Genomic DNA, 11,203 nt, shown 5'->3' with positions numbered 1-11,203 from the left:
ATCCCTTGGGGATAGATGTATTTTGCAATGCCGGTAGATCAATTGTAACGTCATGGGGGGATCGACCTTGAATATCCCCACGGGGTAAATTGCTGTCTTTGCTGCATGATGAACACACACATACCTAGGTAATCTAGAGCACCAAGCTTCTATCTAAGCTCACTTTACACCTAGATAACTAAATCAAGTTGCATTTAGGGGTGGTGTTACATTAATATTCTAGGCGGTGGAAAGAAAGGTGTTGTAATGGCTCACCCCCTACACATCAGTATGGCGACTTTCCGGTGGGATCCTCAGTCTCTGCAAGAAAGCCAATTCAACGAAACGGACAATATAGAATCATAACATTTGAATTCCTAAACACCAACGATCCCGAAATTACTACTTCATCTGCACCCTACTCCGGCTTCACAGTCGTAATCCTACCCTCCTTATCATAAAAGATCTCCTTCACCTTCACACTCCTCAAATGATTAACACCGCCACTCAACTCACAATCATGATGGAACAACCACCACCTCCCCTCAAACTCCACAATCGAATGATGCGTTGTCCATCCCAACACCGGTTCCAAAATCCGTCCACCATACGTAAACGGGCCCAGGGGACTCTTACTCGTCGCATAAGCCAAAAAATGCGTATCCCCAGTCGAATAACTAAAATAATAAATCCCATCCCGTTTATGCATCCAAGCAGCCTCAAAGAACCTTCTCTCATGATCATCCGCCTCAATCGGCGCCCCCGTCTCCGGGGCCAGGATAACTAAATCCCGAACCGGACCCTCGAACGACCGCATATCATCCGCCAACTTCGCAACTTTCGGAAAAAGCGCCTTCGCGCCGGGGCCCGAGGGTTCTTTAGGACCCAACCACGCAGCATCGAAATGTTCCGGTGCGTTGCCAGTCTGGTAACATTGCAATTGTCCACCCCATAACCCACCAAAGTACAAATACGCGCTTTCATCCACATCATCATCGACGAAGGACGCAGGATCAATACTAAAACTCCCAGGAATCGGCTCCGGATCCGGTACAAAAGGACCAACAGGTGAATCCCCCACCGCAACACCAATACGAAAAACCTCGCTCTTATCACGCGCGGGGAAGTATAAATAATACCTCCCCTTCCGCCTCGCCGCGTCCGGAGCCCAAAGCTGCCTACTAACCCACGGGACTTGTTCAGCACTCAGAACGACGCCGTGGTCTGTGACTTTCGGAGACTCGACGGATGACGATGAAGGTTCGTCCGCGTAGGCTTCTAGGGAGTCGAGGGAGAAGACGTGGTAGTCTACCATATCGTATTGGTCGCCATTATCGTTGAATTGGATATCGGTTTCCCGGTCGTGCGAGGGGTATATGTATACTTTGCCGTCGAAGACGTGGGCGGAGGGGTCCGCGGTGTAGACGTGTGTTATTAGAGGTGGTGACATGTTGATTCCGTTTTTATTGCCTTGTGACTTTTCTTCTTTTTGATATCAAGTTCAATCGCAATTTATTTTCGAAATGTCTAAATTTTGATCAGGGGTCGCTGCGTGGGGTTCTTATAGGGGGTGAGGGGATCGTGAAGTGGGGGATTATTGGTGTTGAGGGGGAGCTCTAAAGTAGAACTAAACAGCTATAAATTCGAAAACTACAGGGAACTTTTATCTTTTACTTTTAGTGCCAAATATTATTATTATCCCATGTTTTCCGAGGCTCTTTGCATCACGCGATTCATAATTCTCCAGCGGTACGTGTAACGGTTATGGAGTTGATCTTTCTACTCTCGTCCCGGCGGAATGGATGTCCGTTTCCTTCCAATTTATCCCTATTTAACCGCCCGCCCGCCTACCTTAGCTCCGCTCCACTTCTAGGCAAGATACGATCCTACTTGGGGGTACGCGTACTAGTGTCCTCTGGGGCATATAGAATTCGAAGTGTCGATTAGTTTTCTCGGCGAGATTTTATGGCCCTTGGTATGACTGAAAGAGATGTTAACGCATTGTTATTTTCACTAAGGACTTACAGATTTGGTGAGTTACCATTTTTGTATTCATATCATGTTTTTATACAGGTATCGTTTAATATTTACATAAACCACCATATATCTTCTCGAGGTAACAGCACGCCGCACCTGAAAGTCCGGTGCTATATCGAATATGTGCCTGTGAAACAAAGGGATTCAGGGTCGCAGCCGTTCCGACCATATCCTCATATATCTACTACGCCCAGCGTGAGTCGTCGAAGAGCGTCTTCGTACCTTCCAGGACTATGGTCCATCAACATACTAGAGCCGAACCGAACTTCTCTAAAGTGCGCTTCGACATCTCTAATGTATTTGAACACGACGCGGGTTGCAGGCCTTCCCACCTGACCCGTCCCGGCTTGAAGGAAAGCGTCTCTTCTCAAGGCTGGTGTGCTTTCAACCGAGAATACCTCTCCAGGAGGCATGAGCTTATTACTCATCATGCTGGCACGCAGGGTCTTAAGCGCTGCGTATGCCCACTTGTCCTCTTCCTCGTTTGAATGAGTCGGCCCATTATTGTACCATTTGTTAGCCAGTCCAGATTGTAGACCCTCCCAGATTCGCCGACGTACTTCCGCTTTCGCTTCGCAGTTATCCGTTTTGAAAGCGAGTGCGACAGCTTGGAAGTCGTGTAAGACGCCCAATGACAGATATGGAACAAGGTCATTTCCATGCACCGTGCTAGTTATTAATCCTCGCGTCGCCTTTTGTAGAGATGGCGACACAGTAGCAGGTGGGCCGTAGGCATATACGTGGATTGGCCTACCTGGCGGAAGGCAGATATGAGACGTAGTTCGGTGAGTTTGGCTGTCGGCAAGCAGTTTTTGGTGTGGTTCCGAAGAGGTGATAAATGCCGTCCCCGTGGAAGCGGGCTCGGCGAGCATAACTCCAAGTAACGCAGTAACCGCGCCACCTAGTGAATGCCCACAGAGCACCAGACCGTAATCCGGAAATTCCTCGAGAGCCTCTTTTAAAGTTGCCAATACTCTTCCATCCCCACCGTATAAGAGTCGCCGCGCAGATGCATGGATGCCCTTGTGGACCTTGTATTTTTCTCCTCGCCATAGTAAATCATCATACTCGCACATCATGTCAGCTAGGACATCTTCAAAACCTAACGTGCCACGGCAGGATAATACAACTGCTTTGGACTCCTCGTCGAGTGCAATGGTATGCACAAGAGGTATTCCTGTATCGGTTGATCCGGTTGAATCCGAACCACCTTGCGGGTCGACAAATGAGGATAAGAGAATGCTATCTGGAGGTAATTCCGTATGGTGCGCGAATGAACGCACATCTTGGTGGGTCTCGTCTAATGCTTTTAGAGCAGGCAGTTCTTTGGTAATCCCCATAAATTTCAAGAAGTTCGAGCCATACGCCGCAGAAGCGTACCGGCTATATCGAGTGATATTTCTAAGAATATGAAACTCCGGGAACATCCCGTCGACCATACCCGTTCGTCGTAGTGTATCCACGGCTTGCGAATCGCTATATGCGCTCTTTTGATGGAACGAAGCTAACGCTAAAGACATTTGAGAATCTCTAGTTTTGAGTGTATAAATGCTTGGACTATATAAACTGCGATTCTCTGATCGCGCCCTATTATGACCTCGCGCTGGTGAAGAGGGATGTCGCGTGTCAACATCATTCCCAGGTTCCGGATGTGGTACCCCAAGATGTGTCTTAGGCTCACTTCTTTGAAATGCTGGGGATGATGGCCGACTTTCAAAAGAATGTACAGAGAATGTGTCAGTCAACGATACAACAGAATTGCGGCGCCGATTATACAAGGGTCCGTACGGTCCTCGAGATGGCGAGTCGTGTACTATGGAAGGGCCTCCAACATCACCCAAGTCTCGCGATGTGAAATGGTTTGGACTTCCCCGACGTGGGGCTCTAGGAGCATCGCGATATGGCAATAAACTTGAAGCTCTATCCGGCACATCTCCCTTTCTATGCGTAATTGGTAATCTGCTTTGAGAGGGCTTGTTGCTACCCCATGGAGGTTTCGCAGCAGGCTTAGATTTTGAACTTGCTTGGAGATTCTCGGAGCTCGAATCTCGGTTCAATAAGACAGATCCCTTTTTAAGAACACCTCGAATCCCGCCCTTCTTTTCATTCACTTTGATTGTTGGCGGCGACTCAAGTTTTCTAGCAGTAGGCCTATTACTAGTAGGCGAAACAGGACCGGGGATAGGGCTTCGAGTGTTGTGTCGCGACTCTTCCAATGGCTTTCTGGTACGCTTTTGGTTTGCAGCATGTTCTGATATTTGCTTAGGAGAAGATGTTGGAGATGTTCGATCCTTGGAGTAATTCAAACCGGATCCGGCAGCACCGTTCGATATAGGCCTCATTTGATGAGTCGAAGAATCGTTTGCAGCATTTCCCTTTCCCTTGGCGGACGAAGCGAATGTTGGACGTGCAGCTTTTGGTGGAACAGGTGGAGGCTGATCAACATGCCGAGCGTCCAAGCCAGTTGGCGAATGCGGCTCATCATCTTCAACCGCTTCGACTCGGGATTGGGTATCTTCCTCGCCGTCGCTATTAATGGCAGTCCTTCTCACTTTATTTCGACTAATCTTATACACGACTCTGTAATTCGGGCCTTCTTGACCTTCCGGTGTGTTGTCTTCCGAATCGTTAATTTCACTCTTCACAAAATCAATGCCTGGGAGTGATAAGATCGGCATCAACGGTGTACCCCTAATATCAACTGTAACGGTCTTGGTCGTGGTAGTTGATGTCGTTATGGAGACTTGAGTATCTTTGGGAAGAGACTTCATAATATGTCGTTTAAGTTGGGCTTCAGGTAATTCATCCTCGTCACTACTATTCCATCTGGCACCGTGCTGCTCGATCGCTTCGATAAACTGGCTTTGGTTATCCGATTTGTTTTCTTGTTGCTCACCACCCGCATTATGCGGATCTTCATTATCGACATCCACCCGTTCGCCGTTAAGAACGACAACGTCCCATATAATCTCTTCTTGACAAAGACGGCGAGCTTCATCTTGTATCATTTTTCTACACCAATTCTGTAGATATGCAAGACCACACAGACCAAGCAGAAGGTCCATCACCCCAACCTTTTCTCCTTGTACGCCGGTTGCAGGATTCTGGAATTCTCGACGAATTAAAGTTATAATGCTTGCGATAGCTCTGGAGGAATCTGTGGAACCGAAGAATTGGTCTAGGACAGATAAGAATAGTTGAGAGATCTGGGACACTGTCGATACGGTGGTTCCAGTGATATGAAACCCGGTCGCAGTCCAAAATACAATTTGGGACATTGTCTGATGTAGACTCTCCAAACTCTTCTCCAAGATAGACTCAGCATCTGTTCTACCTAGCTCGGACTGAGCTCTTGACATCACATCTCTTCCTGCCCTACTCAATATTCCCTCTAGGATACCGCGGCCTAGCTCTAGACTAGAAAGCGTCGTGAACTTCGCAGCTCCCAAGCCATAACCACCAATGAAAGTACCGACGCGGAGGGCAAAGGACGTCGATCGTGCGGCAAGACTGACGGCGCTTGCTATGGGGCTGGGTAGAAGGGTTCGACCCGCGGCGGATGGCAAGAGGTCCTCGGATGAGGGTAAAAGGGCCTCGGTTGAAGTATTCTGGTCTTCATTGTGATCTGCTTCCGTGGCCTTTAACATTTCGACGACGATAGCGCAATAGACTTTCGAAATGAATAGACTGCATTGGTTGTACTGGACACCGCGGGAATCGTATATGTCAAAGTTAGACGTATGGCTGGTGATGGGTGTCAGTGGCTCGCGAAACGAATAGCAAGTTGGCGAGACAAATTTTGCAACAAAGACACCACATGTATGGTATATACATTTATTGCCGATCTAATGCGATATACAAGATTTGAAAAATTCGAACAATAAAGACCACAAGGTTTGAATTTATTGGAATTGATATATCATGATTTTTAGAGAATCGAAGATTGGCCACGCTGAAATGATTGTTAGGTAGTAAGATGCGTCGCAAAAGTTTAAAAGCACGCGGCGCACGGTACGAATAGAAAAAAACTGTTGACGTTTAGCAGTGTTAAGCTCGTTAGCGTAAACTTACATGTGATAGTAACGCGGGGATAATGGACCGGACGGAAAGCCTGTTCTACCGCTTGGGTCTAGATGTCATTGGCCACGTCCCACTGTCGTCACTAAACTAGCCTAGCTAGCGAAGTTTAGTTCCCTATAGTTTAGCGCTAATATAAAAGTAGTAGAGAACAACTGTTCCCAATTGATTTCTCCGATATGACGAAGACGCCGAGATGGACTCAACGATAAGAGCACATGGAAACGTGTCTGCATCTTAGACGATTTCCACGTTCACTTCTTCCGCCCATCAACCCGGTTGGTTCCCGAGGTCTGCGGCAACCAATGTAGGTACGCATCCTATCCTGGATACTTGGGAGAAAGGTGTGATGCAGGAACATCGAACCAGGGCAATGTCCACGTCATCTTAAAGGTAGCATTCACTAGCGAGTCAGGTTCAGTCATTTGCCTGTAATTAATCAGTAGTTTAATACAAATTGAATAAGTCACGAAATGCCGCTTCATTTGCATTCTACCACATATTGTTAGTGGTATGTCCACGGTCCAGAACCATGATGTTTAGTTGGGTGGAAGGTTGACGAGTCAATTGGGAAGAATGTAGGATTGAGGAAGAAATAATAATAATAATAATAATAATGGAGGGTTGCTGGGGTTAGAAAGAAGAAAGAAATGGACAATCCAAACAACGAGTATGATTTGTTGAATCGTTCTAGCCTCTCTTTTTACGTACTTAGGTACCAATTCAACTCAAAAAGCCTATGCAAGATTAAGTTCATAAGCCTCAAAGTCAATATGATGTCAGCTGCGAAAATGGTTGGAATTTTCATTGTCGAACCCAGTAACCAAACAGCCAAGGTACCGAGGCAAGTACCAAACAATACATCGAGAAGCTAAAATTCGTTAAAGTTCTATTCTTAGTTGCCTTCAAGCTTTTACGAAGTCCCGGCTGTTCAGCTCTATGCAGGCTATGCAGCAGCCCAGCCGGCTATCGTTGGGTGCTTGACAAGGGTCGGAACCAATCAATTGAGGCTAAGCACCTGAAAATTTAGGGATATACAGGGGATTACAAGGTACCTCATGGTAACCTTAAGGGTATCAGGGGTCCTAAGAGGGAATTTCCAAGGCTCAGCCCAGATCTCTAGCGATCCAATTTCTGATTCGAGCTCTTCTTCGTATTTTTACATGTTTCTTGTTTAACGACGATAATATTTCCAACAACCAATTTATAAGACTAGAAAAGGGATAGAGTGGTCATCTTTTGTGCTGCGACAGCTGACCTATCTCATTCTTCATTTATCATTCCTCATTCCGCTGACAGATCAATTCAACTATCATTATCTACCCTCTTCATTACCGATCTACTCTACTCTTAGGTGACCTAGACATATTACGCACTTCCGTGGAATTGGAATCGGAATTGGTTAAATTCGCTTTCCCCTAACTACGATTGATACGATACCTTCATTAATTTTGCATCATGTTAACACATATCCCAATGGCGGAACAAGGCCTCTTTTCGTCCGACCTCATCTCTCCTACTGTCGCGGCTGCTCTTCCAGAAGGCTACACCGCTCGCTCGCTACGATTGTCCGACTATGAAGCCGGTTTCCTCGATTGCCTACGTGTTTTAACGACCGTTGGTGAGATTAGCAAAGAGCAATTTGCCGAGAGATACAATTGGATGTCATCGCAAGAAACATCTTATGTACTTGTCATTGAAGACACGGCAACGGGAAAGATCGTAGGAACTGGAGCCCTGCTCGTAGAGAGGAAATTGTAAGAGATTCCCTTAAGAAAATGGCATTGGGAGCGAATCACACTGGATTCGAAACATTCTTCATGCGAGTCAGCGTCAACACGATGAGGAATATCATTGCTGACATAACGGCCCCCAAATAGCATCCATAATCTTGGCCTAGTCGGTCACATCGAAGATATCGCCGTCGCGAAAGATCAACAAGGCAAGAAACTCGGTCTCCGCCTTATCCAAGCCCTCGATTTCATTGCCGAGAAGGTCGGCTGCTACAAGACAATCCTCGACTGCAGCGAAGCGAACGAAGGGTTCTACGTAAAATGTGGATTCCGAAGAGCTGGGCTTGAAATGGCCCATTACTATAATAGCGATAAAAGTAAGGCCCAGTGAGAGGAGAGGGGAGGTTCACCATATAAAACACGCACATATACCTATGCACACGTGCTTTTCGGTACCTCGGCTGACCCCGGGAACTTGATAGAGCCGAAGATCTAGGTTAATGAAGTTGAGCTTCTCTGACAGAAGCCAAGGAGTCACGAAAGGGATGGGACATACACATTATATAATAGAGTTCGGGCATGAGTACTGACAGACGAATATTCTTACCTTGCGAGAGGACTGTTTGCTACGGGATATAGAGTATAGAGTCTAAAGTATCAGAAAGGCATGTGAAAGAAAACATGTGAAGATGGCCTCCAACAGCATACTTCGATTTCGTCACTTCATTACGAAGCTTAGTAGACGGGGATTTAACCGGACCACTTCGTACTAAGCTCCAATATTGCCTTCTATTTCGGGTTGGTAGGTGGTCCGGTAGTGAGCTGGTTGGACATTGTGACAACCCCTCGCATTGAGGAGTTCGGAGATGTGAAATACTCCTGGGCCAATCCGTACTAAGCTTGGCGTCTTACTGCGATGCATTCATTGCTTTCATACAAAGTAAGGCGAGGCTTACTCAGACATGACTGGCTGTAGGAATAACATCACAAGCCTACCCCTCAATATTCAGCTGCAATTAACGAAATTCATAGGTGGATATCCATTCCCGGGGTTTCTCTAATTGTCATACATTCGGCATAGCTATAACTCAAGACATACGAATATAAAACATCCCCGTCTCACTCCCGTTCTGAAGAGGACCAAGGTCTGAGACTTAGTATTAACAATACACTTCGCTATTCGCCCTTATTTGTACTACTAACATACGGTATACGACACTTGCATTACTAACTGTATACGAAACCGGCATTGGTTCTCATTAGATACTTAGCTATTTGGTTGGAACACGCGAGGACCGAGCTTGCATACGGACATCCCCAAACACGGACAGCTCGGTATTACGAAACATCGCGCCCACCTACCCCTCCCTATTCAAGAAATGGCTTACAAAAGCAACGCAAACGAGGCCGTTGATCAGGATCTCCGCAACGCCTTGATCAGAGCTAATATAGCATTGCTTCAGCGAGAGTAAGTATTTTTTTTATAATTGCGAAGTTGCCAAGAATAGCAAGTTGCAGTTATAAAGACCAATTGAGAGTGAGATAGTCTAACAAATAACAACAGAATCCGTGAGAAAAAAGACTGGTACACAACCCGCAGAGTCGTAGTCCGGAAGCGCAACGGCCGCATCCACCTCTCCCGCCTAGGCTCGCGCCAACAACAACCTCACCACCAAGACTACACCGCCATCGACTTCGACGACGACTCACAAACCAGCAACAGCTTCACGCTCATCGACGAGCCACTAACCACGCGATCCGCCAGCTCGAGTTTTAGCTCCACCACATCCTCCAACTTCGCCTAACCCCTCCCCAAAGATGGCCCCAGACGCCCGCCCCGCGCCCAAGCAATGGCAAATGGGCGTCTCAACATTCGAGCGCGTAATGCAACACCACGCCAGCATCCGCGCCCTCTGGGAAACCAAGTGGCGCGAACCATGTCGACGGTCCGTATACCCATTCCACGACGGCGCATTCACCGATTTCGAGCCCGTATTCCAGGATCTAATCGCAGGTGACATTAACGACGGGACATCAGCCGCGTACACACGCGCCTTCATCCCCGCCTCCCGCCAACTAGAAAAGCTCGGCGACGACGCGGTTGCGTTGGGGAGTGACAGTGGAAGAAACAAGGCTTCGGAGTTGTATTTACGCGCTGCTTGTCTGCTTAGGATTGCGCGGTTTCCGTATATTACGGCGTTTCCCCAGGTTAGCGATGGCCCGAAGTGGGAGGCTTGGGAGTTGCAGAAGAGTATATATGCCAAAGCTGGTGCGCTTTGGAAGCCGTCGCCGTTGGAGGAGGTTGATATCCCGCATACGTTTGCTAAGGGTCGCGATCGTACTTCTATTCCGACGTATGTGCGTGTTCCGCCCTCGAATGATGGGAGGAATGGCCAGGGGAAGTTTCCGGCTGTTATTTTGTTGACGGGGCTTGATGGGTATCGCCCTGATAATACCACGCGTAGTGATGAGTTTCTTGCGCGTGGGTGGGCTGCTATTATTTTTGAAATCCCCGGGACGGCGGATAGTCCGGCTGATCCGTTTGACCCGTCGTCCCCTGATCGCGTTCTTGATAGTGTGTTCGCTTGGATGGCGGCAGATGGCCGTTTTGATCTCGCGCGTGTCCTGTGTTGGGGGCTTAGCAGTGGTGGATACTACGCTGTGCGTGCAGCACATACACACCGAGAGAAATTACTAGGAGTTGTGGCGCATGGTGCGGGTACGCATCATTTCTTTGATAAGGAGTGGTTGGCGAAGGCCGATGGACATGAGTACCCTTTTCAATTGACCCCGGCGTTGGCGATGAAGCATGGGTATGGGACTGATGTAAAGACCTATCTTGAGGATGCGCAGAGGAGGTTTTCTTTGCTTGAAACGGGGATATTGGCGCAGCCGAGCACGAGGTTGCTCCTTGTGAATGTATGTTCCTACCCCTTTTCTTTTATACTGATAACATATACTGACAGCGAGTTCTATAGGGTACGCACGACGGCCTCATGCCAATCGAAGATTCGATGCTATTGTTTGAATACGGGTCACCAAAGGAGGCGAGGTTCTTTACGGGTGCATTGCATATGGGATATCCTATGGCGAATTCGTCTGTATACCCCTGGATGGAACAGGTTATGGCGTCTACGAAGTGATGTTTACATGTTTTAACGTATTACGTTGAATTGAGCTGGTTTGGTTTATTTGATTTATCTGTATTTATACCTCGTCTGAATCCCAAGCGACGATTATAGGTTTTCCACTAGGTACTCAAGAACACACGAAGTAGTTGGTCTCAATAGGCACAAGCTACCTTAAAGTCGTACAAATGCTCGTGTTTATAGTAAGCAGTTCCCATAGTTTGCGCCCACCAATCCATTGTTCCTTAT

The 11,203-nt window shown here is 47.5% G+C and overlaps 5 protein-coding genes across 5 annotated transcripts; 3 read left to right on the top strand and 2 right to left on the bottom strand.

The window, feature by feature from the left end:
* Positions 1 to 137: 137 nt before the first annotated feature.
* Positions 138 to 1,779, bottom strand: F4822DRAFT_107061 (glycoside hydrolase family 43 protein). Its single transcript, XM_051452405.1, has one exon. It carries the CDS (start codon positions 1,427 to 1,429, stop codon positions 398 to 400), a length of 1,032 nt encoding a protein of 343 aa, XP_051317619.1. The 5' UTR covers positions 1,430 to 1,779; the 3' UTR covers positions 138 to 397.
* F4822DRAFT_107060 (uncharacterized protein) lies at positions 1,780 to 6,038 on the bottom strand. The gene is made up of 2 exons (XM_051452404.1): positions 2,021 to 6,038; positions 1,780 to 1,960 (listed from the first exon to the last, which is right to left on the bottom strand). The coding sequence occupies exon 1, from the start codon at positions 5,661 to 5,663 to the stop codon at positions 2,190 to 2,192; it is 3,474 nt and encodes a 1,157-aa protein (XP_051317618.1). The 5' UTR covers positions 5,664 to 6,038; the 3' UTR covers positions 1,780 to 1,960; positions 2,021 to 2,189.
* A 1,531-nt stretch (positions 6,039 to 7,569) lies between these two features.
* F4822DRAFT_425064 (acetyltransferase) lies at positions 7,570 to 8,217 on the top strand (the record flags this gene model as incomplete). Its single annotated transcript, XM_051460273.1, has 2 exons — positions 7,570 to 7,850; positions 7,974 to 8,217. The coding sequence occupies 2 exons, from the start codon at positions 7,570 to 7,572 to the stop codon at positions 8,215 to 8,217; spliced, it is 525 nt and encodes a 174-aa protein (XP_051317617.1).
* Positions 8,218 to 8,582: 365 nt separating this feature from the next.
* F4822DRAFT_106822 (uncharacterized protein) lies at positions 8,583 to 9,757 on the top strand. Its single transcript, XM_051452400.1, has 2 exons — positions 8,583 to 9,294; positions 9,391 to 9,757. The coding sequence occupies exons 1-2, from the start codon at positions 9,206 to 9,208 to the stop codon at positions 9,629 to 9,631; spliced, it is 330 nt and encodes a 109-aa protein (XP_051317616.1). The 5' UTR covers positions 8,583 to 9,205; the 3' UTR covers positions 9,632 to 9,757.
* On the top strand, positions 8,966 to 11,101 carry F4822DRAFT_106876 (alpha/beta-hydrolase). Its single transcript, XM_051452401.1, has 4 exons — positions 8,966 to 9,294; positions 9,391 to 9,897; positions 10,030 to 10,745; positions 10,805 to 11,101. The coding sequence occupies exons 2-4, from the start codon at positions 9,645 to 9,647 to the stop codon at positions 10,967 to 10,969; spliced, it is 1,134 nt and encodes a 377-aa protein (XP_051317615.1). The 5' UTR covers positions 8,966 to 9,294; positions 9,391 to 9,644; the 3' UTR covers positions 10,970 to 11,101.
* Positions 11,102 to 11,203: the final 102 nt, after the last annotated feature.

The sequence above is a fragment of the Hypoxylon trugodes genome, assembly GCF_022578975.1.
Source record: "Hypoxylon trugodes strain CBS 135444 unplaced genomic scaffold F4822scaffold_2, whole genome shotgun sequence".
NCBI lineage: Eukaryota > Fungi > Ascomycota > Sordariomycetes > Xylariales > Hypoxylaceae > Hypoxylon > Hypoxylon trugodes.
Note: the sequence above shows the minus strand (reverse complement) of the source record. Positions and strands in the feature narration are given on the sequence as shown.

Excerpts from the sequence above, each read along its gene's own strand:
- F4822DRAFT_107061 (XM_051452405.1), bottom strand. The coding sequence starts at position 1,429 with ATGTCACCACCTCTAATAACACACGTCTACACCGCGGACCCCTCCGCC.
- F4822DRAFT_107060 (XM_051452404.1), bottom strand. The coding sequence starts at position 5,663 with ATGTTAAAGGCCACGGAAGCAGATCACAATGAAGACCAGAATACTTCA.
- F4822DRAFT_106822 (XM_051452400.1), top strand. The coding sequence starts at position 9,206 with ATGGCTTACAAAAGCAACGCAAACGAGGCCGTTGATCAGGATCTCCGC. Across the intron at positions 9,295-9,390 it reads ATAGCATTGCTTCAGCGAGA|AATCCGTGAGAAAAAAGACT; the intron begins GTAAGTATTTTT and ends AAATAACAACAG.
- F4822DRAFT_106876 (XM_051452401.1), top strand. The coding sequence starts at position 9,645 with ATGGCCCCAGACGCCCGCCCCGCGCCCAAGCAATGGCAAATGGGCGTC. Across the intron at positions 9,898-10,029 it reads CGCCTTCATCCCCGCCTCCC|CCCAGGTTAGCGATGGCCCG; the intron begins GCCAACTAGAAA and ends TTACGGCGTTTC. Across the intron at positions 10,746-10,804 it reads CGAGGTTGCTCCTTGTGAAT|GGTACGCACGACGGCCTCAT; the intron begins GTATGTTCCTAC and ends CGAGTTCTATAG.